The 27,936-nt window shown below is 37.5% G+C and overlaps 1 protein-coding gene across 1 annotated transcript in view; it reads left to right on the forward strand.

The window, feature by feature from the left end:
• il34 (interleukin 34) overlaps positions 1-27,936 on the forward strand; it is a 65,619-nt gene that overhangs the window by 24,343 nt on the left and 13,340 nt on the right. The window contains 3 exon segments of the mRNA XM_030137519.1: positions 20,889-20,992; positions 23,086-23,163; positions 23,294-23,371. Of these exon segments, the coding sequence (XP_029993379.1) occupies positions 20,889-20,992; positions 23,086-23,163; positions 23,294-23,371 (260 nt within the window).

A 27,936-nucleotide genomic window follows, 5' to 3' on the forward strand; every position in this document is an offset into this window, starting at 1 on the left:
TTATGTTCGCCCCTGAACTTGCATGTGTAGAAGATGTAATGTCACACACATCACACGGCATTTATAGAAGTAAATATGGATATTTCCAGGTCCTGCCTCCTTCAGTGCAGAATTGTGATGTCTGTTGCATTTCAACAACGCAAAAATCAGACTATCACATATGTGTCTGATTTAGGACCACATGTGAAAGTGGACAGGGTCTGATTTATTCAGACTAACATAAAATAAACAGATGTGAGTCACATATAAGTAGAAAGTCAGCTTTGGGCAGCTTTTACCTGCAGTGTGAACGTAGCCTAAGTCAGTGTTTCCCAAACCAGTGTGCCATGAGAAATCCTCAGGTGTGTCGTGGAAGATAGACCTGTAACGGTACACATACCGAACCGTTTCAGTGCACACCTGTTCGGTTCGGTACACAGCTGTACCGAAACAGCACAGTATGATGAGAAAAAGAAAAAGGAACAAAAGACGTCGTGTGATGCAGAACTTTAAATCCGCGCAAGTTGCACACGGACATATTGAAGGACGCACACATTGACCCGAAATATGAAATAGCAGCTGATATAAGGTTTAAAAAAAACAACAAATATGATGTGAACCTGGAAGGAAGAGACTGCAGACCCTCCACCATCAGTCCAGTCCAGTTTGGATCAGTTCAGGTTCAGGTGAAAGACAACAACCAGGAAAGAGATGCTAATAAGACGGACGTTGTTTGGCCCCTAGGAACTACGGTAGTTCTAAAACACTGACACTAGCTCTGTCTGTCTGTCTGTCTGTCTGTCTGTCACACACTGTATAACAGAGGAATAAATAGAATGTTGAAAGTATGTAAAGTTTCACTTTCGTTTCACGACAGCGTTCGTTACGTTAGTTATGGACCGCATCCCCAGGTATATAACTGCGCGCGCCCCCACCCCCCGGCTCCGACAAAAACAAACAAAAAAAAAATCCCCCCGTGCACACAGGCACACAACACAGTTTGTTCTCTGTCCTAAAATAAATTATTTGGTTCATTGTGTTGTCAGTGTTTCTCTTCCGTTTGTTTCAACAGAATACCAGTTTGTCCTCTTGTTAATGTTGCACTTCATGTGGAATTTTTTTGATATTTTTTTGCAGAATGTGAACTGACAGAACTGTGATTAGATTTTTCTTGTTTGGTCAAAACTACCTTTCAGAGAAAAGTGCAATACTAATGTTTAAAATACATTTAGTAATATTAAGAATTCATTTTATTTTCTATTTGATTTTTAGCAGCAGAATTATATTATTCCTGTTTTTCTATATTCTATTGTCTCCAAAAATTGGGGGAAAAATGTTAAAAAATTCATAAATGCATTAATAGATATTTTGAGGGGTTTTCTTTCTTCCCGTACCATACCAAAAAAAAACGAACTGTGGCTTTGAAAACCGAAAATGTACCGAACCGAAAATTTGGTGTACCGTTACAGGCCCAGTGGAAGATTATTCAATTTCACCTGATTGGTGTAAGTGAGTAGCAGGATCCAGATCCATACGACTGTACGCACCAATGAGCCACTTCACTACAACAGTCTAATGTTTCCCTTTGCAAAATAAAAGTGAAAGTGAACTGGCTCCGATGCGGTGCGTTCTGTTGATAAAGCCCCCCTCACAAGTGATGCGCGTATTAGCGAGTTATCCCTGAACCCCGGGTATCGGGTTGGGGGGTGGGGGGGGGGGTATGCCTCCCATACTATTATACAATGGATCTAAATCCATATGCGATGGTGTCAAGTACCTGGGTCACTTCATTACAGATCATTTGTCAGATGATGAGGACATGTATCATCAGTGCCGGATGTTGTACGCACAAGCAAACGTACTGTCACCGAAATTTTCATCTTGTTCTATACAGGTGAAACTGACTCTGTTTAGAACAGGGGTCTCAAACAAATGCGTCCCACCAAAGGTTCCAATCCGGCCCCTGGGATGAATTTGCAAAGTGCTAAAATTCCACAGTCAAGGCTGTGGAACTCACTTTAGTTCCGGTTCCACATACAGACCAATATGATCTACAGTCAAATAAGAACAGCAGAAGAACTGACAAAAAAGAATGACTCCAGATTTGCTTCTTGGCTTGATGCGAAAAAAAATAATATTACATTATGCCTATAAATAATGACAACTTCAAAGTGCAAAAAAATAACATTAAATTATGAAAATAATTACATTTACAAACTATCCTGTAACAATAAAATGTGAATAACCTGAGCAAATATGAACAACCTGAAATGTCTAAAGAAAATTAAACGCAATTTTAACAGTATTCTGCCTTTATAGATCTGATCCATAATGCACATGTTAAAATGATAAGTTGAGGCAGAATACTGTTAAAATTGCACTGATTTTTCTTGAGAAATTTCAGTTTTTTCAGGTTATTCACATCTTTTTTGTTTGGGTAGTTTATGAAAGTAAGTATTTTCATAATTTAATGGTGTTTTTTTTGCACTAAAACTCAGACAACAAGTGTTCAGAGAACGCAAACCTCCGCCAAACACCCCGAACGGTGTGCATGTGTGGATCGACTATTTCTTTTTAAATTCAACAGTTTCCAGGTTGTTCCATACAGCAGAAAAAGTTGAAGCTTGGTACCAGTCATGTGTTTGTCAAATTAAATTCAATTCCAAACAATATTTCTTGAGTTATAATGAAAAATGTGTGGTAAATGGGATTTTCAGTGTTAAATGTAAATGTCCACAGAGTCCACATTCCACAGTGGATGTGGACAGTTTTGTGCCAGATACAAGATATTGTTCTAAGCTACAGGTGGATCAAACTGGAGGCTAATTGGAGTCATTTTGAATTTTTATGAACTGTCAAAATTGCTCAATGATTAGAGATAGGAAAATTGTAGATGTTGTGACCTTGAACTTTGGCCTACTTGGCCCAAAATGTAATGGGTTGGTCCCAGGGCCTAGGCCTATCTGTGGGGAAGATTTGGTAAAGATGGTTGGAATAGTTTTCCTGTAAAGTTACAAACAAACAAACAAACAAACAAAAACACACAAAGCAAAGTGATCACAGTACCTCCTGGTGGAGGCAATAATTTTCTACCTGTTCCTCAGTGTTTAGTGTCTTTGTAGATCTGATCCATAATGCACATGTTGAAATGATAAGTTGAGGTATAATATTGTTAAAATTGCACTTTTTTTCTTAAGAAATTTCAGTTTTCTCAGGTTCTTCACATCTTTTTTGTTTGGATAGTTTATAAAAGTAAGTGTTTTCATAATTTAATGGTGTTTTTTTTTTGCACTAAAGACAAAAATTTGGAATTGTCTTTATTTATAGGTTATGTTATTATTTTACTGGTCCGGCCCACTGGAGATCAAATCGGGCTGAATGTGGAACCTGAAAGAAAGTGAGTTTGAGACCCCTGATGTATACATTTAACCCTTTATAGGGCACTCACTGAAATACTGTGAAATTCAATATTTCAACCTTAGTGTGTTATTGGACACTATCTCTTGCCATAAAACATCTGAGCCGCACTTGCTAAAAAGTCGACACGTCCAATGAAATAACAGTTATAAGGTCATAAACAGACAAAACTCACTCATATTCACTATTTAAAGCTTCAAAATGTCCATAAAATCTGTCTGAATCACTGGAGAGTGTTTCTGAAAAATCATTCTGTTACCATGAAAAGGTTCCAGGTTGTGAAGTGACTCAGATCCCCAGGGCCTGTTTTTTATTAATTTTTTTTTAGTGTCGTGTTACAGCACATGGGCTGTTTTTGTCAGTGTTTATGGGCTGTAGCTCACATGTTTCTGTGATTATTATCAGCTGTTTCACTGCTAAACTCCTCCATTAGAGGAGATATAAACGCCTCTGAACAGCATGAACTGTTTGGGCATAGACGGTTCGACATCACTGATGTTTCACTCTGTTTGGTTTTATCTGTACCTGGAGTTAAATACTGCAGCTGCGTTGGGGCAGCTCATGTTCGCTAAACCATCATTTACTCTATTTGTGTTGAAGGGTGTTTGCTAACGTGTGTGTTCACTATTTAACCCAGAATGAACGCCTCTGCCCCCGTTTCCATTCATCTGTCAGCATCATGGTTAGAATGAAGAATTATTATAGGCTATCTGTGACCCCTGACCTCCTTCCTTACCCTCACCTGTCTGGATAGACCCCCTCTGCTGTCTGCATGTGCCCCCCCCCACCCCCCACCCCCCCCCAACTGAACTGAACTGAACTGAATTATTTACACACATACATTGTGCACTTACATCAGCTGGATGTCTAAAGATGACCCCAGTTATTCTGCACCGGTGACTTTATGAACAGAACTCCAAAAGGTTACTGTTGGTCGTAACCACGGCAACAACAGGACAAACAGATTGTATAGAAAAACTGAACTCTGCTCTGTTTCCTCATCCACTCACTCATACCTTATTACACACACACACACACACACACACACACACACACACACACCCTTCGGTTCACCAGCTCTTCCCCCATACCACTCTCATTCATTCATTCATTCATTCATTCATCTCTCAAAGCCACGAGTAACAAGATGATGTGATATAATGTTAGAACACAAGTGAGAGGCAGAACAGCAACAAACAGGACTTTATTATCATGAAATGGGATTCAGTGAAATGTGTTACAGAAAAATACACACACTGTATAAATGACATGTAAACACTCGTACTAATGTACTGAAATCAAACTGAGTGATATTGTGGTGATTGGAGGGAAATGCATTCTGGAGCCAATGGTGGAAATACAGCAGAGACAGGAAGGAAAGTTCACAAACAGCCGTTCAAAAACAGACTGGAGTTCTTAGGGAGTCCGTTCTGACCCAGACCGTTCTGACCCAGACCGTTCTGACCCAGACCGTTCTGACCCAGACCGTACTGACCCAGACCGTTCTGACCCAGACCGTTCTGACCCAGACCGTTCTGACCCAGACCGTTCCGACCCAGACCGTACTGACCCAGACCGTTCCGACCCAGACCGTTCTGACCCAGACCGTACTGACCCAGACCGTTCCGACCCAGACCGTTCCGACCCAGACCGTTCTGACCCAGACCGTTCTGACCCAGACCGTTCCGACCCAGACCGTACTCTGTGTTCTTAATGTTGAGAAACTCCTCCAGTCTCACTGTGACACTGGCATTCTTCTAACTTCACGTTCCTTCACTTCACTGCAGTTTTTCGCCAAAAGCAGGAGTTGACGTGTGGAAACAGGAGGGGTTTTTACGTAAGAGCAGCCACTGGCAGAACGTCAGCAGAGCCACTGCAGCTGTCGGTGACAACGCCTGTTTATAATACTGTAATAATAATGAGTAGCAGTTTGGATTTACTTTCAACACATTCCACTGAAAAGAACAAATATGTTCTGCCAGCAATCCCATCATGCACTGGTTTTACAGAAAGTCAGACTGACATTATCCCTGTAGTATCCCACCCAGAGAGACCTTTAACCACAGAACACACACACACACACACACACACACACACACACACACACACACACACAGGTCCATAACTAATGTAACTAATGCTGCCGTGAAACAAAAGTGAAACTCTACATTCTTTCATCGTCCACCTCCAGGTTCTTTTCCTCTGTTATAAAGTGGATCTTACATGGAATTTTTACGTCTAACCTGTATCCACTGGACCCCCTCCACTGCTCCGTGGGCTCCATGAATTTGTCTCACCCCCCCCCCCCCCCTTTACGGCGCCCCAGTTCATGGAGATGTTCAAAAGTTCTGAGACTTCGACAGTTGGGTTCAGGTGAATGTTAGTGTCAGTGATGTAGGATAGAGGAGGAAGAACTGACACAACCTGATGGTGTTTACGTTTACAGCAGGTTGGTAGCCCCCCCCCCCCCCCCCCCCGAGGATGAAATTCATTGAGCAGAAGTAGGGATGTAAAAACCAAACTGGGGGGTAGATCCCCCCCATCCCCCCCAACAAATTGCCCCCTGCACACACACACACACACACACACACACACACACACACACACACACACACACACACACACACACACACTTTAATTTTTTTCTAGATCCACCAAAAGGGACCCACTCTGCCCCTAGAAATATATAATATGATTTGGGAGCCAGTGCCTGTTCTGTGTGTCTGTGTGTGTCTGTGTGTGTCTGTGTGTGTCTGTGTGTGTCTGTGTGTTGTGTTGTGTTCTGTAGGGGTGTTAGAAAATATTGATTCTGCAATATATCGCGATATTTCATTTCACAATACTGTATCAGTATTTTTTAGGTATTTATTCAAATGCAGATATGGCAGATGTTCATTTTTGTTTTTTGGTTTTCTTTATTGTTCATATCTTACTTATTATTATTTAACACTGTTTTATTAAATAATGGTTATTTCAATGATCCTAAAAGCACTTTTTACTGTCTGAGAGAGGCAGATGTTAGTTCCTTTGTTGGGATTACACAAAAATAATGTTCTGATGTTAGTTCTGAACTAACAGAATATGAGCATTTGAACAGGATCTTAAACTGTAATGTCTGTAAAACATATTTTAAGTTTGAACACAGGAACATTTTGTGATATCGCATTAGATCCTGTTGTGATCAAATAAAATGTGTTTAGTATTTGTGCAGATTTCTGGTGTAATTCATTTCTTCCAGGAAATAATGATTCTAAAAAAAGAAACAAACAAAAAATTGCTTTTAAACAGTATCATGATATATCGCGATATATCGTATTGTGGTCCTAGTATTGTGATTTGTATCTTATCGCCAGATTCTTGCCGATACACAGCTCTAGTGTTCTGCTGGAGGGGATGTGGACTCTGGTACCAGTAGACTGTATATGTCACCAGAATTGCTCAATAATCCAAACAGTGTCCATATAGTGGACGTGGTTCTGCAGCCTGTCTGCGATAAGGACCACATTTCCCATAATGCACCACTCTGACTCAGTCCTATGTGTTTTAACAGTTCAATACACTGATATATTTAAGGGATCAACAGCACACTAAGTGGACCCACACTGACACAAACAGAGCAACGGCCTTTAAAAAGCATCTGCACTGTATTAACACTACAGCGGGGGGGGGGGGGGGCAGAGTCACATATCTACTCTAGTATGTCCATCACACTCTTGAAAACTGACAGGATACTGGAAAGTGAATTGTGTGTCTCACATGTGAACTAAATGTGTTGTAATTACAGACTAGAATGGTTTGTAAAGAATGTGAATCAGACCTAGTTGTGTTTTATGAGTTATGTGTTTGTGTTTTCAGTTTATGTTTGATCTCCACAGGAACTTGTGCTCCATTCATCATAGGTTTTGTTCTTCACTCCAAAGAATAACAGTAAAAAAAATAAAATAAATAAAAATAAAAAATATACAGGAGATGTAATGAGTAGTAAACGAGTAACAGACCTGCCACTAGAGGGCGCTAAAACTACTGTACTGATTGAAAATGTAGAGGAAGAACTAAAGTAAACAGGAAGAACTAAAGTAAACAGGAAGAACTAAAGTAAACAGGAAGAACTAAAGTAAACAGGAAGAACTAAAGTAAAGTAATCAGTAAACTATCATCTGTTCACCGTAATCATCTGCACAAATAATTTAATATAAACCAGTGTTTATATCAAACATCTATCCTCATGTATTTATTTCATGTTTTATTCGTCTTTGGTTCTGGAGTAACAATGTTCACCTAACTTTTTGTGCGAACCAAAACAAAAAAAATGATGATGATGACGATATTATATGTGATGTATTTGATTTTGTGAAAACATGAAACAAAAGACAGACTGACTCCAGACGAATCAAACTGACTTTTATATGAAATCATTTCATCTGTCACTGAAGTGCATCTACTATGGAACTGCACGACTGTTTACTGGGATTAGCCACAATTTAACAGGTTTCATTCATTCATTCATTCATTCATTCAGACATACATTCTTTCATTCCTTCCTTCCTTCATACATTCTTTCTTTCATTCGTTCATTCATTTATGTTCCTTTCTTCCTTAACTCATTCATACATTCCTTCCTTCCTTTCTTCATTCATTCATTCATTCATTCATTTATTCCCTCCCTCCTTCCTTCATACATTCTTTCTTTCATTCATTTATTCAGTCATTCATTTATACGTTCATTCGTTCCTTCCTTCCTTCCATAATTCATTCATACATTCCTTCCTTTCTTCATTCATTCATTTATTCCTTCCCTCCTTCCTTCATGCATTCTTCCTTTCATTTGTACCTTCATTTATATGTTCCTTCCTTCCTTCCTTAATTCATTCATTCATTCATTCATACATTTATTTATTCCTTCCCTCCTTCCTTCATACATTCTTTCTTTCATTCGGTCATTCATTTATATCTTCTTTCCTTCCTTCCTTCCTTCCTTAATTCATTCCTTCCTTCCTTTATACATTCATTCATACATTTATTTATTCCTTCCTTCCTTCATACATTCTTTCATTCGTTCATTTGGTCATTCATTTATACGTTCCTTCCTTCCTTTCTTCATTCATACATTTATTTATTATTTCCCTCCCTCCTTCATTCATACATTCTTTCCTTCATTTGTTCATTCATTCATACATTCCTTCCTTCCTTCATTTCCCAAACTGTTCGTTCGTTCGTTCATTCATTCATTCATTCATTCATTCGTTCATTCATTCATCAGTAGATGGTTTTGGTCGGTGTTGGATGTTTGGGTCTTTATTGGATAAACATCAATATTTTCTTAAAGTTTTATGTTAGATTTTTCTTCCTCAGTCGGATGTGAAGACAGTAGATGGTTAGTTGTTTTAGAGAATTATTATTTACAGTCAGGACATGAAAAATATTTTTCAAATTTCAAGGTAGAACTTTTAAAATCACAGTCATGGATAAACACCTAAATTCAATAGTTCAACGTGTCCACATACTTTTGTCCATATAGTGGATAATTAAATGTGTAAAAACGCAGGCCATGGAGCCAGATGTCGACCACTATATGGGTAGAGTCTTCGCTTGGTGCCTCCTTAAAATACCCCCACTGAGTCCAACTTCAAAGTCTACATGGTCCATGATTCCAATAAGTACTGATTTGGGGGTCTGCATTATGCACGTGATGCTTTAATAAAAGTCTAAATATTAATGTTTCTCTTGGGTATTTGGCTCCACTTATATATTCAACTATCCACTGCTCTCCAGGACAAACCTCTGAAGTTCAGTCAGTGGAAATGTGCCGTAGTGTTGAACAGCTGGAGACACATCTGTACTCAGAGCAGTCCCACTAACACCATCCAACTTTGAAGACGATCGTGGAGTTTAGAAGGCGATTTATGGGCAATAAATCAAACCCCTCCTGTGTTGAGGAAAGGTGATTGTACTTGTGATGAAGTGCCAGTGAGTTTGACCTTTGATGTAGACACTGCTTTTAGTTGTTTTATCGCCTCACCAGGTGTGTTCGTCAATGCCTTCATCGTCATCTCTGTCGTCTTTGTTCTTAATGTTGTCTTTGTTGTCATCGTCTGTCGTCTTCACCGTCATCTTTGTAGTCATCGTCTTAGTCATCATCTTAGTTGTTTTTGTTGTCTGTCATCGTCTGTTGTCTTCGCCATTGTCTTCGCTGTCTTTGTCGTCATCTTTGTCGTCATCTTTGTCGTCATCTTTGTCATTGTCTTAGTTGTCTTTGTCGTCTTTGTCTTTGCTGTTGTCTTTGTCATCGTCTTTGTCATCATCTTAGTTGTCTTTGTCATTTTCGTCTTCGCCGTTGTCTTCGGCGGCGTCTTTGTAGTCATCATCTTAGTTCTTATTGTTGTCCTCATCGTCATCTGTTGTCTTTGCTGTTGTCTTCACTATCGTCTTCATCTTCGCTGTTGTCTTCGCCATCGTCTTCGCTGTCTTTGCAGTCATCATCTTCGTCATCGTCTTAGTTGTCCTTGTCGTCTTCGTCTTCGCTGTTGTCTTTGCCATCATCTTCGTAGTCATCATCTTTGTTGTTATCATTGTTGTCTTCATCGTCGTCTGTTGTCGTCTGTTGTCGTCTGTTGTCTTTGCCATCGTCTTTGTAGTCATCATCTTTGTTGTCTTTGTCGTCCTTATCATCTTTGTCGTTGTCTTTGTTGTCGTCTTCATCATTGTCTTTGCTGGATTCATTTCAAATTCTACATGTATCTTTCTTGGGACAATATCTACAAAGTTTCTTCACAGTTTTGAGATATTAAAATTTTTGAATTTTGACAATTTTTTGAAATATTAAAACTTTGACTTCACTTATACTGGTCCATATTTTAATGGCTTATAACATGTAAATGGTTACAGATATCAATATAGTTACTATTGATCACTGATAGGAAGTCATATATGGACTTTCATTTGGGTCCATGATCTTTGACCTTTATGAGCTTGAAGGGTCAAACACAAGGTCTGGATTTCAATGATCTTTTCTAAAACTACTGGTTGGATTCATTTCAAATTTTTATGTAACTTCCTTAGTTCCTATTGATCACTGATAGAAGTCATATATGGACTTTGATTGATTTAGTTGAGTTCTCCTCCAGTGAAAGTCCCGCCCACTTCTATTGTTAAATTGATCTGCATCCAGACCACAGAACTGTGAAAGGCTAAGTACAAAGGCTGAACCCAAAAGCAAGACCACCAATAACCAGTAAGGTTTAGTGTTTTTATTAAACACTTTAACAGGGAATAATATACAACACAGAGATAATGTAACTTCTGTGAAGCCTCCGATTCTGGGGATAAACGTCTGGGCTGCGGGTGAATACGGCAGACGACCGGCCTGGCCGAGCCGGGAAAACCCCAACAGAATCCCCACTAGGGACAAACAGAGGGTGGTCAAAAAACAAGCCAGGTCATACACGGATAAGCAGTCAAACAAGCAACGGTACATGGGGGACAGGCAGACTCACGGTAGTAATCCAGGCGGAGGTCGAAGCACAGGTGATCGGTGGAGGCTGAGGTATTTAAAGGGAGCAGGCAGAGACAGAGTCGGGTACACGAACCAGGTCGAGAACAAGCAGGCAGGATAGGAACAGGCTGAATCGGTGGTCGAAGGACGAAAACAGGTCAAAACGGCAGACAAACGAACAGGATCCAAGAAATGCTGGTTAGTGAACACAAACGAGTTGTAGAGCACAAACTGGCAACTAAACAGGGGAAGACTGAGGGTTTAAATACACAGGAGGGCGGGAAGACAATGAGACACAGGTGGAGATAATCAGGGAGGAGCAAGGTAATCAGGGAAAAGGTGAACACGGTCAGGGAGAGGAAGTAAAGACAACAGACAAGACACATGAGGGAAACTTAACAAAATAAAACAGGAAATGACAAACAAAACAGAAAAGACAAAGTCCAAACGCCGACATGACAAGAACTGGAACATAGAACAGAACCTGACAACCTCACACATTCAACTGGGGTTGATTCAGATAGAACATGATGCTGACGTACAGGGACACTGGAACTACCTTTTGTAGAGTACTGATGGTATAGTCTGGTAGAACAACACTAAAGGCCCAGGTGTCAAATCCACAGATGACACTGTTCTGTACACTTGAAGACGGTCAGAGGATGTTTAAGTCTATAAGCTGTATTTAAAGGTGCGGGAGACTTTTGTGACCAATTTTTCATCAGATCTGTCAAACCTCAGTCATATCCTCAGTATCATGAATCTGTACGTCTGTCTGTGGTTACTCACCTGAATCTCTTGCATTACGGTGAACAGTTTCTTAGTTCCATCCACCAGAAACAGACCGTATGTTTACAAACAGAGGTGGGAGGTCACTCGGGCATCTGCGGAATTTTGTCATGATGTGCACTGTGAGAAACTGCTGGTTCGCTCCGCCGCCTGACAGCGGCAGCTGCTACAGAAACGAGGCAGAAACGACAGGAGCTCCCTTCCCTCTATGCATATTCCTCAGCCGTTTCTGCATTTCAGCCGTTTCCGCGCATGTTTTTTTCATCCATATAATATCATATCATGGTCGTGCTGCCGCTACCACTGCCGCTGTCAGGTGGCGGCGCGAGCCTTCACTTCTTACAACGCAAGTCACAACAAAATTCCGAAGATGCCCGAGTTCCCTCCTGTCTCTGTTTGTAAACACATGGTCTGTTTCTGGTGGATGGAACTAAGAAACTGTTCACCGCAATGCAAGAGATTCAGGTGAGTAATGACAGACAGACTTACAGATTCCTGATACTGAGGATATGACTGAGGTTTGAAAGATCTGATGAAAAATTGTTCATGAAAGTCTCCTGCACCTTTAATGAACAGGGCCTTCAGCTGAGGGGAACCTGAGCTTTACATTCATGTTTTGCACATGTCTGCACAGATTCAAAGCGCAGAAGATGACGCTGTTAAATAGGACGTTTGAATAACACACTACGACCACAGGCTCATAATAGATGATCTCAAGTGTTTTTGATTAGATTTATATTTAATCTGGCAGATGTCCAAGTCAGTGTCACGGCACTGCATTAGTTAATTCTGATGATTAATGGATAAAGTCGTCCGTTCCAGACTACAGCTCACTCACATGGAACACAGGGTCTTCATTATGAAGCCACTGCACGGAGAACGGCCTGTTCTGGATCACAACACTGATGTTATCTGATCCAACACACTGCCATGGAATCACATAATAAACTGGTGTCACTCCAGCAAAAACACACACACACACACAATGACAGAAACAGTCTTGGATTAAACCCGTGTACACACTGGATTTGGTATGTGAACAGACGTGCACTGACTCGTATGTTCACAACAGAACCAGCATTGATAAGAGCAGGAAGCGATTTGTTAAAAAAAACAGAGAGGGGGATGGGGGGGGCAGTTATATATGTGGGGGTGCGGTCCATAGCTAACGTGACTAATGCTGGTGTGAAACGAAAGTGAAACTCTACATACTTTCATCGTCCAGCTCTTGGTTCTATTCCTCTATTAAACAGCAGATCTTACAAGAAACTTCCACACCTTCTAACCTGCATCCACTGGACACGCAAATGCTGGACCCCAGGTTATTCATCATGTTAACCCCCCCTTTATGGCACCTCAGTGCATGGGGACGTTCGCGAATTCTGAGACTGCCGAGAGTTCAGTTCAGGTGAATGTTAGTGTCAGTAATGTAGGCTATAGATGGAAGAGGGTCGAGGGTTATTCTATCAGAAACAGAGAAAATTGAAGAAAAAGTGGATTTTTCAGCAAATATATCAACAACTGAACATAAACCCAGTGTGTCCATCCACTGTCATTGCTCCAACTCCATGGGTTTTACTGGTGAATCAGTGTTGCAGAAGATGACGGTGTTTCCATGGTAACTACGGAGCCTGTGGATGACATGTCTGATGACCATGAAAAGATGAAGAACTGTATTTTACACCAATTATTGACATGTATTGATAGAATTAGAGGATCAATAGGTATTAAACAGTTTACATCAGTAGATGATTTTGGTTTTTGAGGGTTAACAGACTAAATACAGGTGTTGGGATGGTATGAAATGATGAATTCTCCTCATTTTTGGAGTATTTTTGCTCATTTTCTCCACAACTTAGAAGGATTTGTTCACTTTTAGGCCATATTTCAAGGTTGCTTGGTTCATTTTTCCTTATTTTTCAAGCATTTTGCTTATTTTATTCTCATTTTTCAAGTTTTTGTGCATTTTATCCCAGGAATAATTGAGGTAAAACTGCATTTTATACTAATTATTTACATGTATTTTTAGGATTAGTGGATCAACAGTTATCAAACAGTTTAGATCAGTAGATACATTTTGATTTTTGAGGGTTAACAAACTAAATACAGGATTCGGGATGTTATGAAATGAAGAATTCTTGTCATTTTTGGAGTAATTTTGCTCATTTTCTCCACAATTTAGAAGGATTTGTTCACTTTTATGCCATATTTCAAGGTTGTTTGGTTCATTTTCCCTTATTTTTCAAGCGTATTGCTTATTTTATTGTAATTTTTCAAGTTTTTATACATTTTATCCCATGAATAATTGAGGTAAAACTGCATTTTATACTGATTATTTACATATATTGTTAGGATTAGTGGATCAACAGGTATTCCACCTGTTAGATCAGTAGATGGTTTTGGTCGTCAGTGTCTGTTTGGGTTTTTATGGGTTAAACATCTTGAATCTAAACCAGAATTCTGAGAGCACTTACAGACTGTACGTGTTTCATCTGTAAAATTACTGTACTTAAATACCTCCAAATGTGAAGCAGCACTTCGACTGCTGGCAGCATGTGTGATGGATCATTTTTTCTCTCTCTTTGTCTTAATCCCGATAACGTGACTATTTTCAGTTAAGCCTTTATTTCAACCTTACAGTGCAAAAGGTGATTTTCAAGAAAGGGAAATTTGGGGATATTAATCTTTGTTGTTTTTTTTTTTCTAGTTTTAAGTGCTGATAGAAAAAATATCTTGGCAGTGTAAGAAAGTCAACCTTGTTTTTTGAACATATATTTTCCCTTTTCTAGGTCAGAATTTGCATCTTATTTTGAGTAGAACGATAGAACGATAGATAGAACGATAGATAGAATGATAGAACGATAGAACGATAGAACGATAGATAGAACGATAGATAGAACGATAGAACGATAGAACGATAGAACGATAGATAGATAGATAGATAGATAGATAGATAGATAGATAGATAGATAGATAGATAGATAGATAGATAGATAGATAGATCACAAATGCAGACTATAAGTAGCTAAGAATAAGTTAGATTAAAAAGAAAGTAGAATTGAAAGACAAAATGGGTTTTCTACCCATCACATAAAAAGATAAAAACATAACCCCCCCCGAGGACAGACGTGTTCCTGAGTTTCTACCTCCTTTACACCCCTAGAAATGATCTACAAATGAGCTCTAATAATTTCCAACACATGCAACCAGTGCTTTGCCACATATAAAACCAATGTTTTCTCCTTATTTTTACCAATAATCTTTGTTAATTAAAGAGCAATGCATTTTTTCTACATTCAAAGAGACAGGGACAAGCTACGGTGGCTGACAAAGGCCAAACACATTCCAACGGCCCAACGCGTCACATTTAGAGAAAACAGCTGCAATTACAGAAACGATGTAAATTCACAAACTCAAACACAGTCTGAACGAGGAACAAAAAGAGGAATGTGGTGCAAATGAAAAAAATGTGCAGCAAGACACAAAAACACATGTATAATCACCAAATGTTCTGCAAATAAAGAAACGATGCAAACCAAGAAAACATTGCGCTGTCAGCAGAACAGACACAGGATGGAGAGAGAGATGGAGAACAGCTGACTGACAGGGTTTCAAACTACAGTGGAACAAACTGAAGTTACGGTGTAGCGCGGTCATGTGACTTTTATTTGATTCTATTTGACACTAGTCCGTTATCTATAAACGCTGCCCCCTACAGGTTTATCTGATTTATTCCAAACATGCAATGAAATTTAACATATATGCAAACTAGCAAAACATACATAATAATACAAATATCAAGAATCATAACAATCTTAGACAGAAGAACAGCACAACAGTTCCATTTACATGCCTGAAAAGGAGTGGGAGGAAGGTTTGGAGCCCTTCTGTTGGACTGACTGGTTGTGCAGCATTTTCATTCGCAGAAGTTTTCTTCCTTTCTTTATTTGCAGAGCATCTGATGATTATGCATGTGTTGTTGTGTCTTGCGGCGCATTTTTTCATTTGCACCACGCTCCTCTTCTTGTACCTCATTTAGACTTGTGTTTGAGTTTGGGAATTTGCATAGTTTTCTCTAACCGAGACGCACTGGAATGTGTTTGCATGCACTTTTTCTAATTGGCTTTTAATCAATGAGTGAGATGTTTCTTTTTTATATTTCTTATGCTGTTTTTTTCAGATTTTAGTTTGTCTTTGGTTTTATGATGGTTGTATTTTGTTGTTCTTAGCCTGCTTTGCACCCTGTGTTATAGCTGTTTTTACTTATTTACTTATTTAATTCCTTGTTTTATGACTCGTGTACGGCACTTTGGCCAACTGTAAAGTTCTTAAAGTGCTTTATAAATAAAGTTGGTATGGTACGGTACGGTATAGTATAGTATTATATTATGGTATGGTATGGTATGGTATGGTATGGTACGGTACTGTACAGTACGGTATAGTATGGTATGCTATGCTATGGTATAGTATTATATTATGGTATGGTATGGTATGGTATGGTATTATATTATGGTATGGTATGGTATGGTATGGTATGGTATTATATTATGGTATGGTATGGTATGGTATGGTATGGTATTATATTATGATATGGTATGGTATAGTTTTATATTATGGTATGGTATGGTCTGGTATGGTCTGGTATGGTATGGCATGGTATTATATTATGATATGGTATGGTATAGTTTTATATTATGGTATGGTATGGTATGGTATTATATTATGGTATGGTATGGTATGGTATGGTATAGTTTTATATTATGGTATGGTATGGTATAGTTTTATATTATGGTATGGTATGGTATGGTATGGTATGGTATGGTATGGTATGGTATTATATTATGGTATAGTATGGTATAGTCTTATATTATGGTATGGTATGGTATAGTTTTATATTATGGTATGGTATGGTATGGTATGGTATGGTCTGGTCTGGTATGGTCTGGTATGGTATGGTCTGGTCTGGTCTGGTATGGTCTGGTCTGGTATGGTCTGGTATGGTCTGGTATGGTATGGTATGGTCTGGTATGGTATGGTATGGTCTGGTCTGGTATGGTCTGGTCTGGTATGGTCTGGTATGGTCTGGTATGGTATGGTATGGTCTGGTATGGTATGGTATGGTATGGTATGGTATGGTATGGTCTGGTCTGGTATGGTCTGGTCTGGTATGGTCTGGTATGGTCTGGTCTGGTATGGTATGGTCTGGTATGGTCTGGTATGGTCTGGTATGGTATGGTATGGTCTGGTACGGTATGGTATGGTCTGGTACGGTATGGTATGGTCTGGTATGGTATGGTATTTGGCCCTTGTTGGCCACCGTACAAAGCAGTGTCAAACAAAACATCTGTACTGATCAGCGTCGCAAAGATTTGTGTGGTTCCAACATAATTCATCATGTAGAGTTATTGGACATCGTCATCTACCTCCTCGTCGGTTGCCGTGACAACAGTCTCCCTCCCCTCCCCATAAAACATCTGAGCAGCACTTGCTAAAAAATAAACACATGCAATAAACCAACAGTTATAAGGTCATAAAGTGACACAGGTTCTGTCAAATCTCTCTACAAAAACCAACATGCCTCTTGACCTCACTGAGGCACGGGATTGGCTCCATATTTAATATCTGCTGAAATTACTAAAAGTAGTCACTTGCCCGGTAAAGGGTTAAAGGGCTGATGGGTGTCTTCATAGGTGTAGGATTTTCCATGGTGGTTGAAAAAGGCTTCATCTTTCCTGAACGCTGAACAAACTGGACTGTGAGTCTGTGACCGATGACATTTTCATGCTTCATAACTGCACAGACTGTTCGTTGCTACTTTTCTTTGATAAATCTGATCTTGGAGGCTGTAAAGGTCATGTGATAGTGATGCGAAGCACACAAAACAGCAGGTGTCACTGGTGTTTTATAGTCTTCATTCGTCTCACGGATTTCACTCATGCAGCAGTAAATATTCTCCATTCTAGCGCAGCCAAGCAAGAAGTATGACGGGTCATTTTCTGTGAATAACAAGTTACAGGTGCCAACGTTTCTTTGAAAAGTCAAGAGAAAATATGTGGCAAGTGGAAGAAAATGAAACGAAGGTCTTTCTGAAGATTTGTCTAAATGAACCAGATGTTTATGTTATAGGGAATTATTCAAATAAACCCTGCAGTACTGGATACGTAGAAAAGATGCTGTAGTATGATAGACGTTAATGTTGAATCTCCAAGAATCTATTTAGTCTGCGTTCAGAGTGCAGGCCTTCAGGCACAATTTGGATTTTTTTTATGAAATCAGATTTTTTTCATGTGCTTGTTCATATTACACCGGAAAAAAAAAAAAAAAATTGTAAAACAAACAAAAAAAAAAAACGATATTACGGTATTATTTCGGCAGCAGGGGTGCCGAAAAAATACTGTAATATAACAGAAAATAACCATCTCATAAAAATATAGTAATTTTCCATAATTAAAATGCAGTTTTTTGCCCTAACTTTCACTGAGATTTTGCATACTTTTTTTTTTTTTTTACTTTTTACTGTTTAATAGAGAATATTTACATGTATTAAAACAATCAAATTACCTATAAATATATATATAAATAACACTGGTCAACAACAAATTTATTGCTGAAGTTTTTTGAGCTGATGTAGGATCATTTTGGTGTGCTGAATCCAAAAATCACATTAATTTTGCTCAATCAGGTCAACTTTCTGAACTATGCTACATATTGACTTTTTAACATTTTTGCTTACATTTATGGGCATTTTCACATCACATGATACAAAATTCTTTCATATTTCTTGCAATAAATGAGTTCTGAAGATTTTACTTTTGCCAATTTATGATTAATGTTTTTTTTTAATATTACAGGTGAATGAAATGGCTTCGACTAGAAGATCTTGCAAAAATAAGCCTGACGTATTCTGCTACATCTGCGGTGAATACACCATTGTACCTAACAGGAATCCTGTTAGAAAATGATTTTTTTCTCTTAAAACCTATTTTGGGTGAGAACTATATAAAAAATCAACTGATAAAGTCACAAAAATGTAATCAATTTTGTGAGAAGGTCAAATTTTTCAAAATGAAATTAGCAAAAAACCCTGACCTGATTGAGAAAAACAGATGTCATTTTTGGATTTAGCGGTGCAAAATGGTCCTAATTCAGTTGAAAAAACCAAGACAACTTGCAAAAAACATTTTTTTGTAACCCAGTGTAATTTTCAATGAGACTCAGTTGTCCAATCCACTGATAAAAACTGTATTTGGACAGTTTATCAGTGCTTATATATGTTATACATTCACAAAAATATATTTATTCAACATTTTTGTTGTGAAACCTCCTGTAATTACACAAGATATTTGTCAATTAACAAACAAGTCTGGTTAAACTTACAGAACAAATACTTCTTTAATGGTTAATTGTCAGTATTTTATCTCATTTTATTAAATTTTTTTTATACTATTAAACTTTAAATTAACAGTTTAATCTCATAAATAGAAAATAAATATTTTTGAAATTATGATACATTTTCAAATGTATTTTAACTGTATTTTTCTGTGAAAAAAAAAAATTCTTGAAAAAAATGGAAATTTTTTGGTTATTCACAGTTACAGTTTTTTCATGTTATTTTACATTTGACATGTAAAATCACAGTCTGTTTTTGGAATTTCATTGATATTTGAAACATCTGTAAAATAAACAGTTAAAATTCTGTTAAATTACAGATTTTTTTTACAGTGTACACATTAAATGCAGTTTTGAGTCTGAACTGAATGTGACCCTGAAGTGACCCACATGCACAAAAGAGGTCCTGACGTAACACGTGACCACGCAGACACACACTGTGTTTACAGAACACTGCAAACATCTAAATCTCCCCAAGTGTGTTTTCTCATTTCTAGTCCAAATATCTCATCACACTTAAAATCAGACAGAATCACCTAAGAGGAACTTTTCAGTGAGATATAAGAACTGATTTATAGACAACAGATCTGGAAAATCTGATTTCAAGAAATCAACCCAAGATAATTTTCACTTGTTCCATTGGCAGATTTTTTTCCTTAATTACCTTCACCAAGGAACAGCAGAGGTTATGTTTCCAGATTTATTTATTTTTTTGCTCAATTCAAGAAAAAACATCAGACTAGAAATAAGAAAAATACACTTGGTAAAATTTGGGTTTTGCAGTGAAGTAACACTCCTGGGACGCAGAATTGTGAGGTTTATCGCATTTCAATGATGTAAAGGTCAGATAAATGCGACCTGGCCGTTCAGACTGAAGTCACGTTGCAAAATATTGGATACGTATCGGATTTAGGATCACATATGAAAGTGGTCTGGGTCAGATTTGGAAACATGGGATTAGTGCTGTTCGATCTGTCTTTAACAGATCGAATACAGGTCACATATGGACAAAAAAATCAGATTTGGGCCACATTTACCTACAGTCTGAACAGAGCCTTAATATGGACAAAGGAGGCAGTTGAAGTGAATGGTTTAAATATTATTATTTTCACTGTTTTATTCCATTTTTCTGACCTTTTCTGTGTTCTGTACTTGACCTAAGCTGAGGTTTCCTCTCTTCTCATCTGTTTCTTATCTTTTCGGGTGGGGGTCAGAGTAGAGGCCGTTTGGGAACAGGTCTGTGGAAACTTTAAGGTGTGATGAGTGATGGTTTCAAGGGTCTGAGGTGGATGTTAAAAACAACATTAAGAATGTTAAGGATTTGACGTGGACTTCCTGGAAAATGTCCACAAACCTTTGCATTTCTGGTATTTTTGAAAAAAATAATTTAGTTATTTTGGATTCAAGCAAAGAGATGGTGAAAAATAAAAAGTGTGGTAGTCACAATACTACCAATGATGGATGGATGGATGGATGGATGGATGAATGTACAGATGGATGGATGGATGGATGGATGGATGGATGGATGGATGAATGTACGGATGGATGGATGGATGGATGAATGTACGGATGGATGGATGGATGGATGGATGAATGTACGGATGGATGGATGGATGGATGGACGGATGGACAGGTGGATGGATGAATGTACAGATGGATGGATGGATGGATGGATGGATGTACAGATGGATGGATGAATGTACAGATGGATGGATGGATGGATGGATGGATGGATGTACAGATGGATGGATGGATGGATGGATGGATGGACGGATGGATGTCCAGATGTCCAGCTGTCTTATGTGTGTGTGTCTTCTTCCAGGCCTGTTTCTACTCGTGCCTGTCCTCATGGCTCCTAGCCCGTCCAGCCTGTGTACTCCACTGAAGACCCTCAACGACAGCCTGGGCCACAGGAGACGCTTCATGGTGAGACCAGTGGGAGTGGGGGGGAGGGGTCAACCGCCTTACATTTAGACCAGTGGGGGGGGGGGGGGTCAAAGGGGACACATGAATCCTCAATGTAAAAATTACCCTAAACTCCACTAGTAAATGTGTTTAAATAATAAACAGTATATGAGGTTAGTGTGAAAGCATCCAGACAAAGAGACGCAGAAATTAGACAAATATTCAAACATTTCATCCAAATGTGTTGTTTGAGACAAAAAAAAAAAAAAAAAAAAAAAAAAAAAAGCCAGTGCCAGTGTGGTAACCAAATTAATAAAACCACCATGAATCTAAACACGTTAAGACTCTATCTATCTATCTATCTATCTATCTATCTATCTATCTATCTATCTATCTATCTATCTATCTATCTATCTATCTATCTATCTATCTATCTATCTATCTATCTATCTATCTATCTATCTATCTATCTATCTATCTATCTATCTATCTATCTATCTATCTATCTATCTATCTATCTATCTATCTATCTATCATTCAGTCGTTCTATCTATCTTACCTTATATTCACTTTTATATTCACTATACCAGTGAATATAAGCTCAATATAAGGCGAGGCAAGTTTATTTATTTAGCACATTTCAGCAACAAAGCAAATCAAGGTGCTTCACACAGGACATTGAAATACAATGACCTGGAAAAAGAAACACATTTAAAACATAAAAGAAACACGTAAAAGGTGATTCAAAACAGCAAGTAAGCCAAACATATAAAAATACACACATATATTAACCCTTTCGTGCACACTGGTCACTCCAGTGGACAGTTCTTCTGCAGCTGTTCTCTTGTATTTTCATGGGTTTTGTTGTTTTAGTTCCATATCAGCCAACACAGTGGACACTCATGCACCATCCCATAATACACTGACATTCAGACCATTACTGTAACTCTGCTGTTCTTGATAAACCTGATCTGCACTAACATGTCTGAGGGTAAATCAGTTGCTTGTTATTGTTTTTAGACTGTCATTAACGTTTTGCATATTATCCCCATGAAGTGAGTTGTGACTAGTATTAGAGTGTGTGAAAATGTGAGAAAACATCAGATCAGCAGCATTAAAAAGGTTTTTATTTCATACATTTCACACAGTATATCAGTAAATACATGTTTCTTGGCTTCAAAAATTAAACACATGGTGTCCAGCTGAGTGGACTTTTTTGCAACTCCATGAAAAATAGGTTCATAAAAAATGTTTTCAATCACATTGTTTTTTTCATGCCTAAAGAGGAATAAAAATACTCAGGGAAAAAATCTTAATTAAGGTTCTCATAATTCATGCATGAAAGGGTTAAAGTAAGAGTTGCAGTGCAGAGTTTTGAAAGAGAACATAAAATATAAAATTTAAAAAGTAAAAAGCCTTTAACCTTTAACCTCTTTAACCTGGACTTAAAAGAACTCAGACTCTCAGCAGACCTGATATTTTCTGGTAAGTAAAAATATCTTATTGGGGGAAAAAGTTCGATGCACTTAATGAAAACTTGCTTAGCAATGATACTTTTCTTTTTGGGAAAAAAAGAGAGAGAGAGAGCAATTTTACAGAAACATGGCTTTTTATGTTTTGTTTTTTTTTTTCTTTTAATAAAAATACTTTTTTTTTGCAGTGTAAATCAGCAGCTTTACTCTGGTTCTCAAAGGAGAAAAACCTCTATTATGACAAAACAATCAACTGAAAAGGGAAATACAAACAACTTTTTTTAATGGAAAATGTAATGTTTTTTTTATTTATCAGCTCAGATGACGTCAATATACAAACATTTGTTACAATTATTTTTCCATTTCATTTTTTGACTCAAAAAGTGTCATTTATCTGTTCTGGTTACAAAAATATATTGTTCTGGCATTTAGAGCAGACAACAGAAATGTGCAATATGTTTATGTGTTATACTACATGTAAATGTCTGATACTGAATGTCAATAAAAAATAAATTACCAAAAAAAAAAAAAAAGTGTCATTTGAGGCTAAAATATTGTGTATGTAAGGGTTACATCTGCTCATGTAAGACAAACTCTGTGACGTCGTTGACTGATTTGTTCTTTGCTTTGTGTGTTTTCCAGAAACACAACTTCCCCATTAACTACACCATCAGGGTTCACTATGAGGAGGTCTTCAAACTGTCCAACATCAACAGAATGGTAACAAACTTCTGACTCTGTCTTTATTTTCATCAGTTTGTGTGAGAGGTCAAAGGTCAGACTTCATGGAACTAACAGTGTCCACCCCCCACCCCACCCCCCCACCCCCTTTACTTGTGCTCATCCTCAGAGGTTAAACATAGAAGACCTGGATGAGCTGGTTCTCCAGAGGTTGTGGTTCCAGGTCAACCAAGGAGTGTTAAAAAAGGTACGAGTTCACATGTATTTTATCTGAACCCATAAAGACTCAGTGTTATTTTTGAGTCAGTTCCCAAATGAATTTTTCTCCAGATTTAACCTTTCTTAAGTGATTCATCCCCATTGATTGTAATATTATCCAGAGCCATAGAGAAATAGAGTTGCGACATGCTTTGATTTCACCACTGTAGTGATCGCATGGTTCATGTAAGCCTAAACAGTTCCAAAACAAACGGTACACTGTCATGTTTGTTTATGGGACAGACTGCACTGAGTGTGTTATTGCAGGTAAATATCAAAATAAACCACACACATGTATATTTCCAACCGTTGTTACACTACTGTATGTGTCAGGGTTGTACAAAATTCAGAATTGGATTGAGAATGAACCCCAAAAACTCTAATTAAATTCTTGAATTTGAATTTGAATTGAGATTGCAAACAGGATGTAGAATTGTAATTCAAATTCAAATCGCAGGAAGTAGCATTGGAATTTCATGAAATTCAAAGAAATTCATGACACATTATTAAAGTGTATTTAACAGTGAAGCTTTACAGTATATATAACATATGATTACAACATGACATCATGTTTGGCTGAGGATACTGATCCTTTATTGTTCTGGAAAGAAAAAGAAAACAGTTTCCCAAACCCAGCTGTACTTGTATGTAAGTATCTGGTCATACCTGCGTCCTCTGCACCTGTTTGAGAGGAATAAGAGGAATAATTGGTGTAAAATACAGTTCTTCATCTTTTCATGGTCATCAGATATGACCCATTTGGACGTTCAGAGGCTCCGTAGTTACCATGGAAACACCATCATCTTCTACAACACTGATTCACCAGTAAAACCTATGGAGTTGGATCAGTGACAGTGGATGGACACACTGGGTTTATGTTCAGTTAATGAGAGATTTGCTGAAAAAGTCACTTGCTCCCCCTCGCACAGGATGGGAGGGGGAAAAAAATCACAGACTCACTGGCTGGTGGAGCAGGACCCCCCACACACACACACACACACACATGTCAAAATGCAACCAGTTGGAATATTACAATGTTTGGCAGTACCAAGGTTATTATCATTAATGAAAACTAACGAAATGATGAAAACTAGAATTGAAAAAACATTTTCATTAATTGAAAAAAAAAAAAAAGAATAAAAACTATAATTAAAAGAAAAAAACAATAACTAACTGAAACTGTGTTGTATCAGACCATGTGCAAAGACATTGTAAATATGTAATATTTCAATTCAAATCTATATAAATACTTATATATGAGCAGATTTCTTTTTACTTACCTACAGAATTTGTCAAAAGCCGTATAAAATATGTTTGATTTTTTTTTTGTTTTTTTTTTGCACTACTGCTATAAAAACGCAATAAAAAATAACTGTGAGAAAAAAAAGGTGGATTACTGAGACAAAACTATTTCAACATGTAAATTTGTTTAATATGTTCAAGGATAAAAGTTTTCAAATCAGACTAGTTTCTGCCTTTTATTATCTGAGCAGCAGGAAAAGCCCCTCAGTCCTCCACTGGAGTATTTGTGTATTCAATAGAAGGAAGTGGAACATTCAAAGGAGTCGTGTGAGCGCTTTTATGTCCTAACAGAGTTACTGTGTAGAGCCGTTCCAGTTCCCCACAGCAGACCCAGGGCTTTAGATCATCTGTGGGATTCATATGTTGGACATTTGTCTGTATGTAATGGATTTCACCCACTGAAACTTTCAATCCATGGAGCTCCACATGGTGACCAACTGTATTCTGCAGCTCTGATTACAGTCCGATAACACGTGGACCCATGCCATAAATGAAGATGAGCTTCAGGAGTCAGTACATTTAATCAAATCCACTCTTATATGTAATAACATCAGCCTATTCGGGTCAGACATTCAGACTTTTCAGACCAGAACAGGTGGTTTCAGTGTGGATGGATGGGTGTGTAAATGTGTGTATTTAATTATGTGTCCATGTAGTATTTTTTGTATTTGTATTCTGTATTTTAATGTTTTTCTCTTGTGTTTTTATGTTTGTGCTTGTACATATTTATGTGTTGATATATTTATTGTATTCAGTATTTTCATGTTTTATAACACGGCTGTCAAACTCATTTTAGTTCAGGTTCCACATTTGGCCCAATGCGATCTCAAATTATTGTTATTATAAGCTTTATTTAACCAGGAAAAAAAGCTCATTGAGATTAAAAATCTCTTTTTCAAGAGTGTCCTGGCCAAGACAGCAGCAGCAGAAGTTACACAAAATGGAAATCACAGCCGTACATCCATATACTGTACATAAACACAATGAAAGTCAGTACTAAAAACCAAATTAAAACTGATAAGAACATATATATAAAACATCATTATTTTAAAAGGTACTAAAAGTATAACAACAATGTTCCTTAAACACAATTCAAAGCCAAACCCAATTCAATCAATTGGAAAATTGGTCAGACCAGTAAAATAATTACATAATAATATAGAAATAATGTCAATTCTAAAGTTTTCTGTTTGTTTTAGTGTAAAAAAAGTAAAATTACAATATGAAAATGTGGAGTATTGGCAAGAGGTGTTGTTTTTGGTTCAGTTTGTTTGTTTGTTTGTTTGTTAACACTTTAGCAGCAAAACTATTGGTAGAATTCATACCAAATTGGGTTTATAGATTGCCAGTGACCCACAATAGATGTCATTGCATTTTGGGAAAAGTAGGTTAAAGTTAAAATTTTTTGTGAATTTTTAAATCTTTTTTTTTTTCCATTTACTTATAATGGGCGAAATTTCAAATGTCTATAAAAACATGAATTTAGTTTCAATTTACTCCAAACTTGGCACATACAGGGTGGGGAAGCAAAATTTCCAATGAACATTTAGTTGTTTTTTCTCAGCAGGCACTACGTCTATTGTTTTGAAACCAAACATATACTGATGTCATAATCATACCTAACACTATTATCCATACCTTTTCACAAACTTTTGCCCATATGAGTAATCAGGAAAGCAAACGTCAAAGAGTGTGTGATTTGCTGAATGCACTCGTCACACCAAAGGAGATTTCAAAAATAGTTGGAGTGTCCATAAAGACTGTTTATAATGGAAAGAAGAGAATGACTATGAGCAAAACTATTACGAGAAAGTCTGGAAGATACTATTAAAGAAGAATGGGAGAAGTTGTCACCTGAATATTTGAGGAACACTTGCGCAAGTTTCAGGAAGAGTGTGAAGGCAGTTATTGAGAAAGAAGGAGGACACAGAGAATAAAAACATTTTCTATTATGGAAATTTTCTTGTGGCAAATAAATTCTCATGACTTCCAATAAACTAATTGGTCATACACTGTCTTTCAATCCTGCCTCAAAATATTGTACATTTTGCTTCCCCACCCTGTATATAGAGGCAGTTGATCTGCTGACATCAGCACATGCATAGACATGATGACATCAGCTGGATCGATGCTAAAATAAGATACAATATGTGCGAGGGGCGGGGTTTGTTGTGCCTGAAACCACTTATGTTATTATTTTACTGGTCTGACCCATTTCAGATCATATTAGTCTGAATGTGGAACCTGAACTGAAATGAGTTTGACCACCCTGATATAAGTAAATGTTCACTTGCTGCATGATACTACTACTACTACTACTACTACTATTACTACTACTACTACTACTACTAATAATAATAATAATAAAAATAATATATTCAGCCCAGTGTGAGGTACCAGTGGAATAAAATAATGACTATTATTACCATTTCTGTCCATGACCAGTGCATGTATATGTATATATGCATATATTTTTGTTTTTCTAGTGCTTTAACGTCGCCTTATTTTAACCCAACAGTTTTAACTTGTGGTACATAACGAACATCAGTCATCAGCTGGTAGAACTTTATGACTCTGAATCTTCTGAAATAACCGTTTATACTAAACTTGTCTGAACAAACAGAAAGATTTTCCACATGAGACACATACTTTATGTTCCATAATTACGAGTGTAGCTAACTTTAACAGAATATCATGTTAAATACAGAGACCTCTCAAACCCAGTGGAATCAAAGGCAGTATTTTATTGTTTGCGGTGACGCTGTGTGTTTTTCTGTCCAGTTTGGTCAAAAAGAACAACTGGTGACTGATGGTGAAAAACATGAGCTGCTGACTTGGTTGGGATTTTTTTTTTTTTTTTTTTTTTTTTTTTTTTTTTTTACTTTTTCAGACGACTGTGTCTCTGATGCCACAATTTTGCATACACCGATATTCAAATGACTGACTATGGACAAAAATCAGACATTGTGTTTTAGTTGGGACTGGGTTCTTTCTATTGCTCTATAACATTATGGTCACATATATGTATATATTTTAGTCAGTTTTTTTTTTTGCTATAACACACTGTTTTAAGCATTTATTACATATAATAATGATAATTAATGGACAGATATTGAAAGTTAAGTTCTTCCTGAAAAAAGGTGCAAAAGAATTGACAAAAAAGACATTTTCGGACACTTTTATTGCAAAAACAACATGAAGTAATCTTGGCGGCCTGTTATTATGGTAGACCTTATGGGGTTAACCCTTTCA

This window comes from Sphaeramia orbicularis, chromosome 6 (assembly GCF_902148855.1).
Source record: "Sphaeramia orbicularis chromosome 6, fSphaOr1.1, whole genome shotgun sequence".
NCBI classification, from domain to species: Eukaryota; Metazoa; Chordata; class Actinopteri; order Kurtiformes; family Apogonidae; genus Sphaeramia; species Sphaeramia orbicularis.